General features: G+C 43.1%; 1 protein-coding gene across 1 annotated transcript in view; it reads right to left on the bottom strand.

Annotated features, from left to right (window-relative positions):
* Positions 1-13: 13 nt before the first annotated feature.
* Positions 14-22234, bottom strand: part of LOC115024742 (myosin phosphatase Rho interacting protein) — a 43865-nt gene continuing 21644 nt past the window's right edge. The window contains 22 exon segments of the mRNA XM_029456564.1: positions 14-1417; positions 2667-2752; positions 2980-3142; positions 3241-3327; positions 3411-3518; positions 3604-3694; positions 3696-3764; positions 4051-4156; positions 4247-4394; positions 9764-9880; positions 9975-10755; positions 11845-11883; positions 12033-12142; positions 13712-13801; positions 13903-13971; positions 14076-14132; positions 15088-15201; positions 15341-15482; positions 16616-17153; positions 17410-17629; positions 18162-18215; positions 20836-20920. Coding sequence (XP_029312424.1) covers positions 1346-1417; positions 2667-2752; positions 2980-3142; positions 3241-3327; positions 3411-3518; positions 3604-3694; positions 3696-3764; positions 4051-4156; positions 4247-4394; positions 9764-9880; positions 9975-10755; positions 11845-11883; positions 12033-12142; positions 13712-13801; positions 13903-13971; positions 14076-14132; positions 15088-15201; positions 15341-15482; positions 16616-17153; positions 17410-17629; positions 18162-18215; positions 20836-20920 — 3346 coding nt within the window. The 3' untranslated portion in view covers positions 14-1345.

Below are 22234 nucleotides of genomic sequence, written 5' to 3'. Positions count from 1 at the left end.
TTAACAAAACTCCCACATTTCCAAACACTTCATTTATTTGACGTTATACATTCAAATTAAAATAAAAAATATTCATATATATATTTCATATAGAGCTAGTGAGCAAGGTACAAGTTTAAAACAAAACACAGAAGTCCTCCGTGTGGCATATATATATACAAGGCGTGGTTTGAATACTATACAGTGTGTATCCATAGCTGCACAGGTTTCATGGATGTTTATATTCTTCACTCAGTTGAGGCACGAATAGATTTCAGTGAGAGGTCAGGGATTGGGCCAAGTGCTTCAAGACTGCCACTTACAGTAAAACATTTCAATCTCAACACCTAGACAGTAGGACTTGCAAAGCAAAGCTCATTAGTGTTACGAGTTCCACACCAAAGCATAAAGTAGGAAAATGATGCCACGTGATAATTCTGCAATTCAAAACGATACTGTACAGTCATGCAAAGTCCTAAATAGTTCCGGTTTTCTGAGATGATATTTTCACACCAAAGTCAAAACTGAGCAAACACAAAATGCAGGTTTTAAGAAACTTAAAAAAAATTATAATAATCCAGTATTACTAACAAGTCACGGTTGTTCACTAAATTTGACAGAAGTCAGGATGTTTGGTTGCACTGCAATAAATGACTTGAAGTCACTACACCAATTTGAGACAAAAAAAAAAAAAAGGCTTCCTCAAGTAGTCAAGTGATAAGTGCAATCCCACCCCGCTTCTCCCTTCACACACAAACACTCTGTTTTATAAAACTCTCATACATAAGCAAGTTAAGCATCACATTGTTGTCCACTATCAATCAAACCATAGTTATAGTACAGCAGATGCCCGACAATCAATAGCAAACCATACTCTAACATATCTCCAGTAGTTATGTACAACAGAACTGGTGCGACATTAAAAATTATTAGATATAGAAACTGTAACAATAATAAAATACAGCAGATACTTAATTCATATTGGGAAATATATATTATTTATATTGTGTATTGCTGTCTCTTTTGGCATTTTGGAGGATCAATAAAAATGCTGTCATGCATCCCTCTCACAGCTTATTTGACACATCTCCATGTTGGACAGATTATACATCTATGAATTTCTTTAAAGAAACTTGACACAGAATTGATTCAGTAAAACCTTTTTCCATTAACAAAAAAAATAAAATAAAAACATCTAACGGAAATATGACGACTTATCAGAGGCATGGAAGCAGCAGGTCCAGGTTTAGAATTGACCTTGATAGATATTTTCCATTTCCTATACGAGTCTTCAGCTGACGCTGGCGGCTGGAGCAATCTGACCCAAAACCGAGGTCAGGAGACGAAACTCGGGATTCTTAAAAATTCAAATCTTTTTGGAATCTTTTGCCTCAAAAAGCTTCATACGCTCCTGCACAGTTAGTCCCTCTCTCAGGCTCTGTCAAAGAAAAGACAGAGACAGTTATTTATTGTTCATAGATGATAAATGTGCATGTTGGCAGAGAAGAGCGTTCAAAAACAAGACAATTACAGAAAGGGTTTTTACATTCACAGAGACAAGAATATTTTTTGGAACATGTGAGATGTGTTCAAAAGATCTGAGGATAACACGGATATTCACAAGCTACGATTGCAAACCCAGATATATATATATATATATATATATATATATATATATATATATATATATATATATATATATATATATATATATATATATATATATATATATATATATATATTAAATATGAGTAAGCTGAAACACTACATGTAGTATATTAGGCGTTGGATTCTTAAAGAAACAGCTAGACTGCATCTGTCCAAAGAAAACAACCTCCTTCCTGCACTTATAAACCTCACTAACCGCTGTAAAACAACCATTTGTTGTTTTTACACTTCAGTTTTTGTACCAATCGAACAAATTAGATAAGTTTATAAGTGGTGAGCTTTAAAAAAAGGGGTTTGTAGGCAGATTTACTTCTTACCTAGCCTGGCTACAGTTGTTTCCCTCGTTTCCAGTCTTTATGCTAAGCTAAGCTAAGCTAAGCTAAGCTAAGCTAAGCTAAGCTGCGATACGATAAGCGGTTGCTGGCTGTAGCTTCATATTAACCTTACAGAAGCGAGAGTGGTAACGGTTATTTCATCCAACATTCTTTTATTTCCCAAAATGTCAAACGTATGGGAGAGGAATGTAACCAGAAAAGCTTTAAGCCAAAGTTTGCAAACCATCACTTGGCCTGAGACACCGTGGACACTACAATCAGCTTTGGTGGTGCAGGTTTGGGGGAGGGGAGATCATGCGAGGGTGGTAAGTGCATGCTTTGCTCCGCATCATGCTATACCTACAGCACATCTTGGGACGGGGGTTGCGGGGGGGGGATCACCCCACAATGAGAGTGTCAGCTATCCCATGAGACCTGTTCAATGACAGACTGACGGACAAAATAGACAGATGACAGAACTTACAGGACAAGAGACTTTCAGTAACAATGTCCTGGCCAGCCGACGGTGGAAAACATTTCTACAGTGTGTGGTGGACGACAAAAGCTTCAACAACACAATACACAGCAAACTGATTTAGAGTGCTTTAGAGTGAACGGGTTTACGCCATCTATGTTTGAATTTGAGACAAAATGCCTGTAATTAGGGAAAGACATTTATTTTATTTTATTGAACTTGACACTCACCTTTGACCTTATGCCTCTTGATTGTTTGGAAGCTGTTGCTCGTTCCTTTTTCAGGAAATCTGGATTACTTTTTGATTTCATGATGTCTAAAAACACAACGGAGGCTTTATTATCGTAAGCAGCATAATCATTTAGGTTAGTAAAGATTTTAATATGCGACTTAGTTTAGTGCCGGGTCGATAAAGACCCGACGTACTGTATATAGGAATGTTTGAAAAACTTATTTTAAATCTACACTTTAAAACAAAAAGGTGTTTCCTGATCTAGTGAGTGAAATTATAGGTTGTTGATTCAGTTAACATTTCCTCTTTACCGTATCCAGGTTCGACCGCTCCATCGACGTTCCTCTCGCCTAAAGCTTCTGTGGCAATGAGCAGCTTCTCCTTCAGTTTGCTGATGTCGCAGTCGGCCTTTGCCTTCACAATGCTGAGCTCGGTATAGATGTCCTTATATTTTTCTGTGGCATATTTCTTGTCCTGTTGAAATTAAATCAATGACTCAGCGACATAAAATACATAAAGATTAATAAAGTATGTTTCAGTCTGTCCATCTAAAGATTGTTTTTTTTTCTCACCCTTAAAGCAGACTGCAGTTCATCTTTCAAAGAGTGGATTTCCTGTTTAAGATACTGGATCTCTGACTCCTTAATTCGTAGCAACACCTACACAATCGGGAGAACGGTCATAAGATTCAAGGTCCAATCCTTAGTGTGCGTGTGTGTGTGCATGGTGTGTATGTACATACCTCCAGCTCATACACATCTTTACCCTGGGTAAGTGGCGACAGCGCTGTTTCTCCAGTGAAGCAGGAGCGCATCCGAGTGATCTCTGTAGTGAGTCGGTTATTTAATTCCTGTTGGACAGAGTACAGTTACGTCTCAACGTCGGGGACAGAAATGTCTTTGCAGACACACATGTGCATGTATGTGCATTCAAACCTGGTTGTGAGCGTTTAGCTCCTGGTTCTCTCGCTGACACTGCCTGAGGGCCTGCCTCTCTGCCTCCAGGGCCTGCGCCAGGTGAGCAGTTCTCCAGACATTTCTGAGAGTATTGCTCTGACAGCACCTCCAGTTCTCTCTGGATGGACTGCAGCTCCTCCCTGGACAGTCAGATCATCACAATATCAACTTAAGTTCTCATCGGATGTTTACCAAACCAGCCAAGAAGTGAGTGGACCCTTTCATCGTGTGATAGGGATTTTCCCAAAAGCCGCAGAACAGACTGAGAACTAACACTCGTCATTACCGCAACACAGAGTTCACAAGCTATATGGATTCTCTGGCCATCCACCGAAGCATCACTAGTAAGTGAAAATATGTTTTTCTCAACCTCAGTGTGAGCTGTGAGCTCTTTTATAGTAGCTTTTGTGTTATTGTCAAACATACTCGTATTGTAAGCGCAGTTCATCGATGTCAGCGTTCAGTCCACTCAGTTGGGAACGATGAGTCTTATCCAGTTCCTCCTTGTGCGCATTCTTCATTGCTTCAATAGCTACATTTAAGATAGATGACACGTTTAGGAATTGTATGTTGGTCTCGTTTAAAGTATAGAAATGATGGGTGGCAAAACTGTTTTTATTACCAGCAATTGTGGCAGCAGTCTCCTCAGCCAATAGTCTCTCACGCTCTTCCATGAGTTTGGAAATCTCCCTCTGATGCTGTCTCTGCAGGTCATGTATTACCTTGTGGTGTGTGTCTTCCATTGCTGTAAAGCCACGTTCACACGTGGCCTAGGGAAAGAAAGGATCAACAATCTGTCATCACAAAATTAATGTTGCACTTACCTCCTACGTTCTAATTTATGACTATTGATTCAGTGCAATACCTATTAATTAAGGCTACATGGTGTCATGCAAAATCAGTGAGAGAATTCCATGCAAGCTTTTTATGATTTGAAGCCCAGCTATGTTAGTAAGAGAGTGAGTTAAAGCAGATTCTTTCCAGCACAGCTGCATTTTTCTTTTTTTAATTAGACTGCACTTCCTTCTATCATTGGATGTGGGAAATGGTATCTCTGTTAATGCCCAAATGAAGAAACAATGTTGGCGGCATGTGATGCACTTTACACTTTTAATAGTCAAGATGTACTTAAGTGGGGACAATCTGCAACAGATTGCTTTGTTTTATTGCCTAGGAGCCATGGAAGTCTGTGCCAATTTATCTAGTAAATGTGGATATATTTCACAAGATAATGGTACATTTGATTCGAAATTAATTGAAAGTCGGGATAATCGAAGGCAATCACCAAGTAGTTGCTGAGATGTTTCAGTCATAACTAAAGTGGTGGATCAACCGACTGACCTTGCCATCCCCAGAACGGTGCTGCTAGAAGGGCTCTAGATATGTTGTTTCATAAATTTACAAGTAATCTCAAATCACACCATTTCCCAACTCCAACCCATATTAGTAGATTGATGAACATAAACAGCTTGTTATTAAGCTATCTTACTATTTATCTAGTACTCTCTCACTTATAACAACAATGACTAAGGTCAAATGAAAGAGCAAAAACCTTAAGACTTTCAAAGTCTCTCTGGTATTTCTCTCTCAGGCTGGCCACATCTCCTTCTAGGTGCTTGTTCTCCAGTTCGTCCTTCATGGTGCTCATCTGAGTCTCCAGCTCCTGGATCCGGTCCTTCAGAACCACCATGGAGTCCACTTCCGACATTATCTGTGCATCCTCCTCCTTCCCCTGCTCCTCCTCTTCCATTGGTGTAGGAGCTTCATCACCAGGAGGTGAGTGGGAAGCCTCAAGACCTTTTTTGTCCTGTTGGTGCTTTTGGATACATTGGACATTTTCTATATACTGGGAATGTAACTTTTCAATCTCCTGTTTGTGGATATGCTGGAGCTCACAGATCCGCTGTTCAAACTGCTCTTCCAGTTTCCTCACATGACCCTCGTGCCGCTCCTCCATGGTGTCCATGTCCACCAGAAGAACTTCTAGCTTTCGTTGACTGTCAGCTGTTGTCTCCATGAGGGCCAGATCTGTGGAGGCACGGCCTTTCTCCGCTTGGCTTAGCTCTTGCTTATGCCTCTGCTTCAACTCTTCAGTCTCCTTCTGGAAACGTTTCTCCAGCAGAGCCAGTTGTTCCTGCTGCTGGGAGAGCTGGTTCACGCGTTTGCTGATCTCACTCTTTAGTGTATGGTTCTCCTTCTGAAGCGTGGACATCGTTTGTGTTACGTTCATGCGCTCATCCTTTAAGGATGCTTCATATTTCTCTTGGATTGCGTTGACATTGTGTGCGTGCTGCTGGACGAGAGCATCCATGTTTTGACCCGTCTGTTTGCACCAACCCAAGTCTTGTTCATGCATGGCCCGTAGTCTGCATGCCACATAAGCCACTTGAGCCTGGATTAGAGCTTCGCGCATACAGAGAGAGGTACTTGTGAAACTATGCGAAGTTTGGTGGCCCAGAAGAGAATGGATCATTTTAGCCAGTCCAGGATGGTTTCCACCACTTTCTATCTCTTGAGCATACTTATGGAGGATTGTGGCTTGTCTTTGAAGCTCATTAGCAAGGTTTTCATGTGCATTTTGCAGTGATTCAAGAGAGTTAACGCCACAAGAGGGCAATTCTCCAGCCAAGTGTCTGTCTACGACTTCCTCAGCCAAGCCTCTTGCCTCTTCCATTTCAATCTGCTCCATGTAAGGAGCAAGTTCAGGAGGGCAAATGTCTGCCAGCTTTTGTTTACCAAACCCAAAGTCATTTTTGACTTCTTTTATTACATTTTTCAAATCAGGCCTTTTGGAAGCCTCAATAATTGATTTGAGAGCCATTTCCCTTTGATGCAAGTTATCATGGGCCTCAGTCAACTCCCTTTTCATTATTTTGAATTTCTCTTCATAGCAAAGCTTAAGGTTTTGAATAGAGTAGGCTAGCTCTGCTTTAATGAGGGTGTTAAAGATAACTGTGGAATCAACATCTACATCAGCTGAAGCACTGCCCTCTTTGGAGTTAGCGACATCCGTCTCAGCTTTCTCCAATTCTTTCCAGAATGAACTTTCTAACATCAACTTCCTGGTCAAGACATCAGCATAAACTATAGCCAAGCAATCTTTATCGCCTCTTTTAATGTTCTCCAAGTCTTCCCATATCTCGGCAAGAGATTGTAGGAGGTCTGACTTTGAAGTTTGTAATAACAAAGCCATCTTGTTCAAAACGACTGCTTCAAACGATAAAGTTTTGGCAAAGAGGAGCAAAGCTTCTTTATCTAGAGTCTCTGGGGTTGGATTTTGATGGACAACTAGTGATTGCTCCTCCATCTTTTGTCCTTGTCGGATGTACAGTGATGCATTGAACAAATCGTCCTCTATCTCTGACAATGAGTGCAGCTGTGAACCAGTGGTATCATGCAAGCCACTGAGAATAGTCTTGACTTTCTCTCGACTACTTTCCACACACACGAGGGCCTTGGCATAATGCTCATTGCCAGCACTACTCTGCATCACACTTCCACAACTAAACTCCTTATCAGGGTTAGGCTTAGTTTCTGTCATCTTTAGATCAATCTTTATCATGTCTTCTGCTTGGATGGATCGCTGCTCTTCTAGATTCTGTGTGAGGTTTCTTAGTTTATCCTCGGTGGCTAGCAGTTTAGTCTCTAGGGCATGTATGATAGAGATGAACTTCTCTGGGTCACTTCTTGGAGAGAAGGTGATATCAGAGATGTTTCCTTCACTTTGATGGATGTCTTCATTTACATCCTCGTTAACATTTTGTCTCGTGTCTGCAAAGGTACTACTCACATGGCTAATGTCCAGGCCTTCTAGATTTATGTATTTTTGGCACTGAATACTGGAAAAACGTATCCTTGGTCTTTTAGCTTGACACTCCTTATCATCTGGGGAGTTCTCTGTCTTAGATGTATTTTCAAAGGAAAGTAAGAGTTCTGTGTTTGCTGATAAGGAGGCTGATGTTTTAAGCCTTGCCCTCTTGCTCTGGTCTTGGATTTGCTGCCTTTCCATGCGTAGGTCAGCATAGCCCAGCTGCAGGGCATTGAGATGCTGCTCTAGCTCCGCTATACGGTCCTCTGCAACCACAAGCTTGGCTTTCAGATCCTTTTCAGCGCTACAAGGCTCAACCTTTTCTAAGAGACTTTGACAAAGAAGCTCCTCCTTAGCTTGCAACTTCTGTTCAGTTTCCTCCAAGCTGTTGCCAAGTGCAGCCATTTTTATAAGTGCCTCTTTCAAATCCTCTTCCTTGCGTTCCATCAGCCTCTCATACATCTCCTTAGTCTGCCGGATCTCCTCCTCTTTTTCTCTAAGGAACTGGCTCATTTTCTGAAACTCTTGGGTAGCCCTCTCATAGGAGTGCTCCAGGGTGTAGTAATCGGCCTCTTCCGTTTCCAGACGATTGCGGAGCTTAGTCACCTCACGGTCTGCTTCTGCAATCTGGTTAAGAAGCTCCTGACAGCGGCAAGCGAGATGGCTTTTCTCTTCTTCTAACCTACGCACACTCTCCCTGAGTGACTCTACCATGTCAGTCTTCTGGGCCAGCTCCTCCTTGCAACTTCTGCATTTCCTCCCTGCATTCCTTTCCTCCAGAGGCTTGCCTCCCTCTTAACAGGGCCTCCACCTGCTGCTCAGCCTCCAGCAGTCGGTCCTCCATCTCTTTCTGTGCAGTTTCAGCCTCAGCTAATCTTCTACACAGATTCTGTCTTTCCCTCTCATGACTCTCTTGCATGCTATGCTGCTCATTTCTCAGGCGCTCCTCCTTCAGTGCCTGACCCTCTTCAGTGACACTTAACCGAGCAGTAACCTCTTGCAGCCTCTCATGCAGCCTCTGTATCTCTCTTACGTGGTCTCGTTGCAGGGCCTGCTGGCGCTCCAGGTGCCTAAGGGCCTGGCTTCTCTCTAAGAGACTGGCCTCTACTTCACGGAGTCTATCTTCACTGTCCTTTAGCTGGGCTCGTAGTGTGGCCTCACCACGGCCATATTCCTCTTCTTGTTCCTTTGAACGCTCTTGCTCTAGCTTGAGCTCATTGCGCATTCTGGCCACAGAATGTTCACTTGTCAATATTTCAGCCATTGCAGATGCTAGTTTTGCCTGCAGAGTCTGAATACCAGCCTCGTGGTAGTCTACAGCATCCTGGGCTTCTGTGTAGCTTCTCTTTAGTGTCCGGATTTGATGCTGAGCAAGGTCCTGCTTGTGCTTTTGGGTGTCCAACTCACCCTGCAAATCTTGATTAAGGTTGTGCAGGCGTTGCCACGGCACTCTGTGCGGTGAAGAGGAAGGGGATGTTGCACTCTTGAAAAAGATTGATGAGACAGTTTCATTAATGACAGCCTTACTTCCCCTACCATATACGGAGAACCACATCTTGGCGGGGGTAACCGGGAGAATAATTTCTCTTTTTTGTCCCCCAAACTTCCACTGTGCTTTTTCAGAGATGACTTGGAAAAGGAAAGGTGCAAATGAATACCACTCAAAAAAGAAAAAACCTTTGATGGTCACTAATAGTGATTTAAAAAAATAAAACAGAACAACTATTTAACTTTTGATAAGTAAATATGATGAGATACAAATAAAATGACAATCTGACTCTGAGAGACGCAGTATAACGCAAAACTGCACAATGTAAAAAAGCATTTAGCTTAAGTATGCAATTCTGAAACACCAAAAAGCATGCAGAAATCAAGCTTGGAAAGGGCGGACAGACAAAGGACAAATGAACGGAGAGAAAAAGCACAGTGCAAGGCTTCTTGATCAAGTTTCTTACCTCAAGCATATCAGATCAAATCAATTATTTCCCCAGGAGATGTGAAACTCCGTAAAAACAGTTAGTGAAAACTCATGCTAAGAACACCACAACCATGCGTATCAGTTCAGAGAATAAGCCCCCACACCTGTTAGTAGAATTTTTTACAAGTTACAGTAGCAACACATAAATCTGACCTATCATGAGCAAGTAGACTGTATAACAAAAATACAATTTACACAGGTACAGCTGATAACTTTGTATGCACCACGTTTGACTTGTATACTTTCTTTAAACATTTAAATGCTCTCAAAATAAATGCTGGAATGCTATTTGTACAGGTTGTCACTTTTAAATCCCCATACTAATCCTGCACGACGGATGGTGAGTGTAGTACCTGCAGCACATAGCCCTCTCTGGCATTCTGCTCCCTTCCTAGTGCATCTTCTAACTGCCCTTTCAAAACGTTGTTCTGCTTCTGCAGTCGGTCCAACTCCTGCTGCTTCTGTCCCAACTGAGCAAAGAAAGAAATACAAGAAATAATAAATGAATGGCACAAGCTGCTCCGATACCATTAATATTCATATTACCACACTAAGGAAACCCACCTCTTTGTCTAGCAGCGCAGCAAGCTCATGTGCAGGCAGTCTGTCAGAGTTACCAGAGTTTCCTGAAGCTGTGTTGATGGGCACTTGCTTCTCTTCTCGTAACGGTGTTGACTCCACCTGATGCCACCGCTGCTCAATCTCTTCTTGGACACGTGGGGTTTTGTTGTCCTTCTTATCTTCACTAGTAGGATGCATGGCTGGAGGATGATCTACTTCCATCTTTCCTTGCTCTTGGCATTCAGGTATTGATGGCGGCACTGGTGATGTAGTATTTAGTGTGGAGGTCATGGTAACAGTAACAGTATTTGGCATGTGGGTTGCACTGGTTGTGCCATGTGGAGGGACGCCCCTTCTAACACTCTTCTTTTCTACTTCTGCTGTCATAGAAGGTGGGTGAGCACCGGACACAGAAGAGGTTTGGAGGGAGGAGGTAGAGACAGGAGAGGACGCTAATGAGGAAGGGGAAGAGGAGGGAGAGCAATATGAAGACGTTGTGGAGAATGACGAGCTGAGGTCGACTGTGTCCGCTCGTTCGTTCACTCGCTTCTCTGTCTGCTCCATCTTGAACTCAGACCAGTCGAAAGTCTTGGAGCGACCCTCTCGTCTGCGCTCACGAACTCGGCTTTTACGGGGCTCGGAGGTAAGGGCAGAGCCATTGTTGCCAGCTGGCTGTCTATAGACATCAGACTTGGGCAACTCAGGACTGGGGCTCGGCTCAGGCGTGGTCTGTGAACACGGCTCCAACGTCACGTGGGCTTTTGTCTTCTCCTCATGGAGGGATCTGAATGAACAAAAACACATAAAAGTAAAAAGAATCAGTAAAACGACTTTAACGGAGCACAATGAGGATTCTTTTTTAGGCTTACATCAGCTCAAGCTACAATACTATTACATAAAGCTTTGACGGACAGACAACGACGCATACATTTGTAGGCAGAGCGACATCATTTCAATGTGCATTAAAAGCATGATAATCACTGAAATGCATCAAAGTCAGAGCATCAACATCAAAATGCTTACATGGCACACTGCATCAGGCTGAAAGCAGCTTTGGCGTTAACAGTCATAATCTGAGGTAAGCCTGATGGCAGACGTCTGCCTTTAGCTGCTATGCTAATGCTATTTGTATACAGTAGTAGCTTAATGTTAAGAATGTGTTGATTGGCACTTGGTAGTGTTGAGGGGCAAAGTGCCCTGACGGAATAATCTATTTTTACAACGTTGTGTGCGAAGGTGTCAGGAGGTATGAGTACGAGGAAAAAGAGAAGGGACAGAGCTCAAGAATGAGAAAGAGGTGTCTGTGAGGCGTCTTTGCAGAAATACCAAAGATATCCCAGTCTCCCCTTGGAGAGAGCTGCCTGAGAGACAAACTGCCAGAGTGTAAATCTGTCAACGCGGGTCAGAGCGTGTATGGTGTCACGTGTGATGAGCCATCTGAAAAGGCAAAACTTGGCTCTTTCAAAGCACAAAAATAAATGTTTAGGTAGCTAAAAAATCCTCAGGTGAACTGTTTTAATACAATAGACCTTCATACAGCAGCTCTTCTCTCCTTTCACTCGAGGGTTTTTCCATCTGTGCTGCAGCTGTGATTCTGTTGTTGTTCTCTTCCAACAGTTACTGAGCGGACAGTCGCACTACAATAATCATTAAAACCCCTCTCTGCTGTTGATCAACAGAAGGTCGGCTGGGTTATTCTCGTATGTTGATGTGATTGCAGTGTGTGTCTACAGTGGCACAACTGACAGGGAGACGTTACTCAACAATCACATGACATAGGGTGGGGACGACAAACACGCTGGGGCTGACATTGCCGAGCAATTACATCACTGTTCGAGGAGGGGGGAGATATTCAACACACAAGCACTCCAACCTGGGCTTCAGAACGGATAGTTTCAGTGAGATGTTTTTCCTGGAAGCAGGTTGAAATACCGGTTGAGGGAGGAAGAGAAAGAAGGAAAGAGAGGGTGAGGAGGAGAGAGGGAGTTTAATAAAAATAAGTGAGAAAAGCAGTCGTTATATCTGCCAGTGGTTTAAGAGTTAATCCTCTTTGGGTATTACCGAGTGACATCAGGGGCAATAGCGGGTCGCACATTCTTCATGATGGCCTGAATCCAGTTGCGACGGATTCCAGAGGTCATGGCCGACAGGGTGCACGCTCCCTCTTTACACTGAAAACAGAAAGGCATTTCCTTTAAATGACTGACGGGGATGAGACAACATGTCGATTAAAATACCCTTTTGACACTTTGTACAAGCCTAAAATAGAAGATGTACAGCAGTGGAGTTTCCTAGACAATGGACAGACTTAGATTAGTTTCTCTTCTTTTACCGACTGTACATGGAGACAATATATAATTACTGCATTAGATTCCAACACTAAGAGGAGTACGTTCTCTCTTCTTCTCTTGGCTCTACGTAAAATCAGGAAGCCGCACTTCGAACGCAGTTTTATCAGAAGTAGAATATTAGAAGTAGAATCGCCTCTCCTTCGCTTTACTTTTGCTACGTGTTCCATCCCTTGTGTGGTGTGATACATGTTGTCCTGTGTGATTGCTGCTCTCTTTTTGCCACAAAGTAATAGTAAAATGCAGAGTTTTGAAAGTCCAACAAGAGGAACCATATGAACCTGAAGACGCGGCGCATCAGACACTGCAGGGCGGTTGCTTTGTCACACATTTAGGAAGCTTGTGTTCAGACTAGGATGCGTGTAAAACTAGTGCTTTATACAAACTTGCTACTGATCTATTACCTAGAACATATTTTATTATATTAATTTATGTGAAACTTTCAGTTGCAAATTTTATATATATTATATATATATATATTTTTTTTTTCCTGGTATCCCTTGTAATTCAGCTTCACTGTGAGTGCAATACATTTAACTTTAAATACAGCGACCTCTAGTGGAAGTTAAGTGAACAGTTAAATTAAAGCGTCTGAGGACAGAAGAATGGGGTTTAAGAGACCAGGTACTTTACTCCACTGCTTTAACTGCAGTGACAGGACACTCCCCCTTCCCGTCTGACCGTGGAGCCGAGGGAGCAGACACAAATACTGGAGTTATTAATTTCTCGACACCAAACCCATGTTGTTCTCAGCCAAAGAGACAACGATCCCCTCGACTTCTCTATTTCGGACTTCCCCCCCGGAGAAAATAGCTGGGGACGCTGCTTCAAGCAAATGTAAACAAAAGAAATGACCTTGTAGCTCTCCTCATACAGGATTATTGTGGCAAGTTTAAACCTACGTGTAGCAGAAACAAAACCCACACTGACATCAAATGGATAACGATTGAACTGCATTGCAACTATATGCGTCTGGTGAGCAACAAGTGCTAAAAATGTTTAATGGCCAAAGGATTATATGACGAAAGTATACGGTTCACAGCAGCATCCATAGAACTGCACGGGGCTTTTGAATGTAAGAGGTTAGGTAAACATATTGTGAAGGATGAGGGTTCAGAGAGACGAGCAGGGCCGGCGACGGCTGGAGCACATTTAGACCACAATGATGTCAGCATGTCTCAGCGAGATGACAAGTCAAGTGACATCCGTCACGCAAGACAAATAATCGTTTCAGAAAGACAAAACCTGATACCTAAAATGGGCCGACACGGTGTCATTAATGCTGTTTATAGACTGGCAGGGGGGCGCAGAGCTCACGTTTGTAGACAATGAGTTTTATCTTTACTGGTTAATGACGCGGGACGATCGATGGCACGAAGAATAAAAACCCACCAGGATTTGGAAGCCGTAATTCCTCTGGACCGGGAACTCTTTGACATCATAACAAGTGGAGAGCTCAATCTCACCATCCAGTATTGAAGCCTGAGGGAAGAAATTAAATAAAAATAGAACAGAAGTCCTTGTAAATTTGCCTATTAATTCAAATGAAATCAAAACCGAAGTCTCGTGAAGACAAGTTTTACCTCCTCGGCTATCGAGTCCTTGTAGTACCTCAAACTCTGATCCGTCAGGACAAACCAGTGTTTCTTCCACTAAAGGGGACAAAGACACCATTAGTTGGATTTCACATATCTTCTATGAATATATCATTATTTTCAGTAGATGTAATTAAATCCCACTCATGACGGCAGATTACCATTCCATCTTCGTACAGTTTTGTCATCCATCCTTTTTTGAAGTTCAGCAGATCTGGCTGCAAATAAGACAAAATGAAGTGATCTATCGTTATGCAACTATGTAACTCATTAAAAAAGTAAGTTCAGCGACCTCTTAGAAGAGACTTTCGATTAAACGTCGCCCACATTAAGAGAAGAAACGGCTGAAAACAAATACAATTTATATTTTTGCTGAAACATTTTGTGCAAATGTGTCACTTTATCAGAAGTCGTCACTAAGTGAGCATCCATCACTGATGTGATCAGGATATACGATTGAGATCCTAAGCAACACCGCATTTATATGCATTTGTTTACATTTCGGTCCCTACTTCAGCTCGAGGAGTGCAGAGACGTTGCTTCAGCTAAAGAGACTGACTGGCGGGAGCTGGACTTTCCCTGTGAAACACAAACTGCTGCACATCGAAACCAAACTCAGGTCTGTTTATAGACTCTAAAGTCAATCATTCGTCCAAAACCCTGGCCTCTGCTCACTCAACAATACCTTGTTTCTGTTGAGCTTCATCAGGTGTGGAGTGACCGCCTGGCAGAGAGTCATTCTGATGGCTAACTGCCTTCACTTCATGTGTTGACAATCTCTGTCTTTCCGTCTGTCCCGGGGACATGCACACTACTGCCGCTGCTTCTGTGCTGGCTATTTATAATCATCAGCACCGTGTGCGCCAGTGGTGTGTACATGAATATGTGCGTGCGTGTGTGTGTTTGAGTGGGCGGGGGTTCTGACAGCTGCAGTTCAGCCAGAGACTGACCACACACACACACTCACACACACACACACACACACACACACCTGTAAGACTGTAGAGAACAAGTGCTAATATAGTTTTGTATGTGCGGCTGGATGTGGAGTCACAGTGTTTTGGGTGCATATGCAGTTTTCATGGGTGGGACAGGTGATAATGGAGCGTGAAAGGACTTTGTAGTCCACTGGTTATGACCCATTGACCCTCTCGACGTATGATCAGTACTCACAGTCATCGAGGACTCGGTGACTCTGCGGTCCAGTGATTTGGCTCTTCTTAAATAAGCGAAAGTGGAGCTGGACACATCAGGGACTGACCGGTCCTCTCCTGCATCCAGTGAATCCTATAAATATAAAATTTGTATTAAAAATGATAAGTAATCCCTGATCAAAATAAGGAGATTATGTCTAACGCTCACTGTATACACCGGTCAGTGACGTCTGTTAGTATCTCTAACATGATTAACAAAGAGAATAGCATACATGTTTGTTAGCCAGATAGCGCCTCTCGCTGCGGCCTGGTCTCTGGATTAGCGTGGCGTTAGCGGCGGGCTCATTGGCGCCGCTCGTGTCCATGTGCTCTTCAGACTGACCCTCCTCGAATCGGCCAATGATTTGAGAACGCCTAAGAGACACAAGAGGATCATCCTTTTCAAAGAAGTTCTCAATAAACACAGTACATACACAATTTCACGCAACATAAAAATCTTAAATAAACAAATGATCATAAATTAAATATCTCAAATCACTTTTAAGCATACAAAAGTCTATTAAAAAATGCAGCACATCATCAAATGTTAGCAGAATCAGCATAAAATCAAGACCAAAGCATGATAAGAAAGCAAATTTGAGCCAAAATCAATATCCGTAATGGATACAAGATACTTTTTTTATTCTAGACTCAAAGTCCCTTTCATAGACTACAAGGTGCAAGGTAGAGGTAATATCCCAACGAGAACAACCCAGAAATACATCAAAGAATAAAGATAAATTGTTATATGATGAGATTAAACTTCACAAGAAAAAAGGAAAAGGACTAGGATGGTGGATTAAACAAATTGCAGAAGTAGCAGCAATGGCAACGCAGTCGGCGTTACCTTAAGGCTCTGCACTTAATGTGTAGTGTGTGTGTGTGTGTGTGTACGTGTGTACGAGGAAGGAGAGATCAAACTGTACGGACACCCACAGTACCAAAGACCAGTGTGTTTGAGTATGCACAGTATACAGTAAATGGAGTATTTATGAAACGGTGTGTGCGTGTGCTCCCAGGCAGTGCAGAGATGAAATGATAGAAAGCAGGAATCAGCGGTGACCAGCAGGGACAGGGGTGGAAGGGTTGGTTGAGCATTAGCTCTGAGAAGCTCTGTTCGGTAGCCCCTAGAAAAGATTGAAACGACAAAACAAACTAGCAAAGTAGCAAGAGCAAAAGGTAAGAGATCAACAGAAAAGAAAGTAAAAAAACATGCATTTCAATCCCTAAATCATTAAATGGCAAACACCTGGTAAAGCAGCAAAAGATGCTCGAGCTATAGGAGCGCCTCAGGGACAACAGCCACAGGGTGGTGCTAAAACACTAAAATGCTGAATACATGATTACTTAGCATGCCATCTATATGTTGAGTGCTAACAGCTAGTGCTTCATTAATGATTATTGTTGCCATTGTTATCACTGTTACAAGTAAATCTGCAAGTATGTTTCTGCTATGAGAAATGCAACTTGTAATGTGCCGAGCACGACACGTATCCATAACCTCTCACCTGCGATCCTGCCCAAACAGCCGAGCCACCTCTTCTCTGCCAGGACTCCGTGTCCGTGCCCTCAGCTCTTGGCGCTTTTTCTCTGAGCGGAAGGCTTCGCGGTAACTCAGCCTGCGAGCCCGTGGCACATCAGACAGCGCTGTGTACTCCCTGCCAGGCCGGCCCACTCTGTCTCCTCCACCACTCACACTACCGGTGCTTCCTCCACCACCACGTCCCTCCCAGGTGGGTGTACTCCCGCTGGGTTCGGAATCCAGCGAGCTCTGGGAGGAGCTGATGGTGGAGTAGCTGGGGGAAACAAGTGCACCTGGAGAAGGGAGAGGATCTTGGGAGGGTTGATAAGGGGATGTTTGGGATTCTGACTCAGAGTTGTACCTGGGACTGAGAGCTCCTAAAGAGGAGGACGACGCGGAAGAGGACAAGGGCAGATGCTGGGGAGGCTGTGCAGGCTGGGGAGAAGGCTCTGACTTGGTCTTCTCCAGGGAGAAGTAACCACTCTCCACTCGTACCTTGCGTCCAGTGGTCATGGTGCCGCCATCTAAACACAAAGTGCCACTGATATGAAACACCCTGAAACAGTGTTAAATATGTGAACATGCATTACAATACGTTGTATATTACAAAAATAGTTAGACATGTTGCTATTTACGCAAACAGTGAGATTGATGGTCACGCACCATAAAAAGCTCATCCTCGAAAAAGGAACCGTAAATCAAAAAACATATTATTCCATTCATATTTTAACACATCATGCCGAGGATGTGGAGGAATTTGTATGCCGTCTTAGTCCTCACCGTCTTGAGTAGTGATACTGGAATCTGGTTGGCTCTGGCTCAGCTGGCTGAGGCAGGAGGCGCTGCGGCTGCAGGGGATGGTGGCCCGGCTCCAGCGGCTCTCCTCCTGCCACAGAGTGGCACGGCTCATCGGGACACGCTCAGCGCTGGCGATGCTGCTGGGCAGGCAAGGGATGCTTCCCCCGCTGCTGGTCACCGTCACCTTGGCAGGGCCGGGCTCCTGGGTGAGGGTTTGGGTGAGAAGGAGCGGATGGGAAGAGGAAATTACATGATGGGCGGCAAGGTCACAGAGAGGCTACAAAAAGGAATACGAGAAGGGAAAAGGTTGAAGAATAAGGAGAAAAAAAGGAATCAGGAGCCAATCACGACACCACCGTGTCATTAAAGTTATCAGGTTACTTGTTAGTTGCTTCCGGTCTTCATCGGAGTAATGAATACAGAGCAGGCTGAACACAAAACGAATGAGGGTTTAATTTAAAGTTTGACGTCACCAGTACATATTGGAAGCCCTGTTCATCAGCAGAGGTCATTTAATGGCTTTAAGAGGAGAGAGCAAGATTTCCAAAGCAAAGCAGCCGTCAAACATCAGCTTTTCATCCAGCCTACTTTAAATCACCACAAACGGAGAGAGAATCAGAAACCATGTCCGTCACCTGGATTGATCGGGATTATAATAAATACGATTTATTAGGGGATTTCAAAGCCACTAAGGTTGAAGCAGGATGAAAAGAGTGTGAACAAGCTGAACTCACTGGGTGTCCATTCATGTCTTCAGTGGAAAAACACCGGCTTGCATTTTCTCCACCCTGCCAATCACAAAAAGCCTTGGATGTTAATGCTTGTGAAGGGCTGATTTATAATGAATACAGGTAGACTGTAAAACGGTCAATGATGTCATAGTTTCTGTATTATCTGAACTATGGGGTTTAGTTTCGGTCTTATAATCGGCCACATTTATGACATAAAGCACTATTACAAGGGTTTTATTGCTCAGGAGCAAACACAAGTGAAAGTAAAAAGTTCTTTCAGTTACAATATGAGGCGCAAATAAATGTCCCGTCATATCAGTATGTTGCACTCAAGATCAGGCGCTTCAATTTAGAGGCACTCCCCAGGAAGGCAAACTGTGCTCAGGTATTTACAACCGTGCAGATGTCTCCAGTAACTTAACTCTAAGTGGGAGGAAGACGTCTAGGTGGAAATAAGGGCCTTAAAAACAACTGTGGGTGTTTATCTGTGACGAACTACATCACATGTCCATCCCAAACACAACTGGACAGCCAATTATAGAATGCTAGAGGCTGACATTAGACAAGCAGTAAAGGCGTAATCACCCTCACACATTATCAGCCCTAATTATGTCACCAGGCCTCGACTGCTCGACTGTTATTTTAAGCGATGCTCATTTCACACGCATGCAAGAAAAAAAAAGCTGGAATTCCTGTAGTACAGCATCAACCAGGTTCTGTACCGGCATTGTTGTTTTAAAGCAGATGCCAGGAACTTATTGAGATGAAATACAAATCGTAGTTTATGGCAGACGCACTCATTTACACAGGAAATGTATTGTTGATGAGCACATGACGGGAGGTCACATGGGAGTCAAGTCAAGGTCACCACTGTGTCACCACTGTCCCTCGGCAAATGAGCCCGTTAGTGTCCCGGCAAGGTCACAGTCTGATTCAGGGCGACGTCATTAGAGGAACCAGACAATGAACTTCAGAGAGAACTTTGTTTGCACTCACACACAGATTTGGCCAAGAGGTAGAGAAGGGGGAACGCTGTATCCCACGGTAGGTGGTCTGCACAATATTATATGGTATTCCTGTAGTTCGTCATTTTTAGGGCATTGTGTTTCGAATGGAAGTCAAACGAATTGCTTAAAATGACGCTGCTCACTTTGCTCTCAGACTTTTAAACGCAGCTGTGTACTGTTTAAGATGCTAAACTTTGTATAGATTTACTTAATATTTATTTCTAGATTCTTGTTAGACACATTGCTCTTCAAATGGGCTTTCTGGGTCCCTCCACAGGGCGGACCATAATGAACAGCACTACAGGGACTCCTAGACTTTGACATACAATAAGTATACAAGGGCTCAGAGCTGTCACAGTGTGAACTCTGAACAAAGGTTTGTACTATCTTTCATTAACATTTTGAGCCATTTAGAGGCTTTTACTCACAATTCACAGCATTGTAGTGTTAGAACCAGAGGTGACATGAGGTAGTCTCAAACATCTTTTATGAGCGTGTGAGGATTGTAAATCCCTCGGCTTCAGGTAACGTGATTTCGCAAGGAATTCTCCATTTCTTAATGAGCACGCTCCTTCACTCACACACACACACACAAGATAAGATAAGAGAAGTATTGGTCACGGACACTTTTGGTCAAAGACCTCAACTTCAAGTCCTAAAATTCTAATTTCAATCTGTTTTGACCAGGCGTACAAAGTTAATGTCTAACCAGGCAGGACTCGGGGGAAAAAGTCTGCAGACAGAAGCTGCTGCACATGACAATGAAACACAGTGTACAAAGAGAGGATCATGGTCACATTGCTGTGCTGAATGTTATTTTAGCAGGCCGCTGCCATCCTTAATTGTTTGCTCAGGAATATTTGCATATACAGTATATATAATATGTCACCTGCGCTGCATTTATAAAAACAGAACCACGGCGTTGGAAACATTACTTGCAGAAAAACAGCTGTAATTCACACTCGACCACTGCAATCAATCTAGGCGTGCAAATTAATTTTGGTATGTGGCATGCAGTCTCTTGTTCCTTTCGAGACTGCATCATGTGACTCAAGAATTCAAATATGCATAGCATAAACGGTTCATCATGTTGCTGTCAGAAAAACAATACATCTCTCTCTCTCTCTGGGGGAAAAACAGCTGGTGTAGACCGAGTGGAATGAAAAGCCTCCATAATGCATTCTACCACGGCACACGTTGTCCTAAGTATGTTCTTTCTTAGCTGTAGCATTAGCACATCATTTATAATGCTCACCTGACCTCAGACACTGTTGATATAAAGCTTTTTCCATCTTCAAAGTGTGATCATGAAACAAAAATGGCTACCTCTGTTGCTAGGAAGAACATTTTCTGCTCTCAGCTCTGATTGGAGGTCCAGCTATACATGTACAGAGGGCTTAGCAATAGCAAGCAGGAACAAAACGCTGAAACTAGCTAGTTAGCCTGTTGGTTCATGATGGAAGCCGCGAGTAATGTTACTGCCGGTGAGGACGACATCGTCATCATTATCCACGCTGTTTTCAAGATGAACTTTTAATGAAAGTTGGAGTTCATAGGCAAAGGGAGACCTACACCAGAGCTCAACTCATCTGAGTTTGGTTGCTTACTACTCGTACCGTGTTCAGCGTGAGGAAGGAGAACGCTACGCAGTGTGTGAAGAGGTGCATTACCTGGTGAGAGGGTGGATCAACCTTGCGTTTTTTCTTCTGGTTCTGCTTGTTGGTCCTGGGGTACACAGTCAGCGCTTCCTGCCACCTACGGAAAAGTAAAGCAGTCAAGTGGTGTTCTCGGGACAGAACATGCAGACTATACAAACCCTGCACCCGTGGTGGATCGGGACAAAGTTCTATAAATCTTTATACTTGCCAGGACTAACATATAGGAAAAGAAACATCTGCTACTACAATGAATTAAACACCCTCTACTTTCTAAACTGAGCTAATGCAGTGGAAGAACCTTGGGATTGCTTTTAGCCATGAAAGGCGCATTACAAATAAAACTTATTATTATTATAATTATTATAAAACCTGTAGTCACCGTCTAATCCTCTAGGTGGCAACACAAAGCATCTTAAAGCCTGGTATGGTTACTGTACATTTGCCTTGTTTTGGCGCCGTGTGAGCTCTTTACTAAAAAAGACAATTCACAAGGACACTATTATCTAATTAGCTGCGGTGGATTTAGTTAAGCATTGAGCTTGAAAAGCATAAATACATTATTTACAACACAGCACAAATAATACTCCCACACAAGGTAATGTATGTATATCCTCAGCCAGGACCAGGAAGCAGTTTGCTGAAGGTTTAAATGCTCTTTCTTGGTCTAAAACTAGACAGAAAATAAGATGACGTGGATAAAATACAACTAAAACTCACGCTCTAATATATTCAGAAAATAGCTGTCAAGATTAACACTAATACTCAATACATTTATATAATATGCATCTTCTGCTGTACAGAAACCACTAGCTTTTTTGTGATTAGAATAATCAAGTCAGCTCCTCTGGTACACAAACACTCTTTCTGCTGCACCCACTTAGTAAAGAGTGAATGTCACACTATGAACTGTCATACTGTAGACACAAACATGTGACGCAGAAGTGAAGAGTGCCCACGCAGCCTTGTTTCTGTACTGTAACGTGAGGAATCAAATATCGTTAGTGAGGAGCTTAACATAATATAAATAATACATGTCATATTCTGTAATATCCTGGTTGTTACATCACCGTCGGTTAACGTCAATCTTTGCGAGGGCTAATATGATTGTGTGATAGCCCAGAGCCAACACACGGGGGGCCAGATGATGGGAGAGTGGGAGGTGTACAGTGATAGAGCAGGTAGCATAACGGAGAGTAGGTGTTGTGAGTCACAGTTCCCTAAGAATAGCCATAGCAATAGAACAGACAAGAAACACACTTTGAATGTGCAGCGGAGGAGAGGCACAAGACACCGAATTATAAGGCTTAAAGATTGTGTGTTGTCATCTGTGTCCAGCCGTATGGGGACGGGGACGGGGGGGGGGGGGGGTTTGTGGACACAGGGAGAGGGAACAGTTCAAGAATGTGCACTG

The sequence above is a fragment of the Cottoperca gobio genome, chromosome 19 (assembly GCF_900634415.1).
Source record: "Cottoperca gobio chromosome 19, fCotGob3.1, whole genome shotgun sequence".
NCBI classification, from domain to species: domain Eukaryota; kingdom Metazoa; phylum Chordata; class Actinopteri; order Perciformes; family Bovichtidae; genus Cottoperca; species Cottoperca gobio.
The sequence above is the reverse complement of the archived record's forward strand: the minus strand, read 5'-3'. Positions and strand labels throughout refer to the sequence as shown.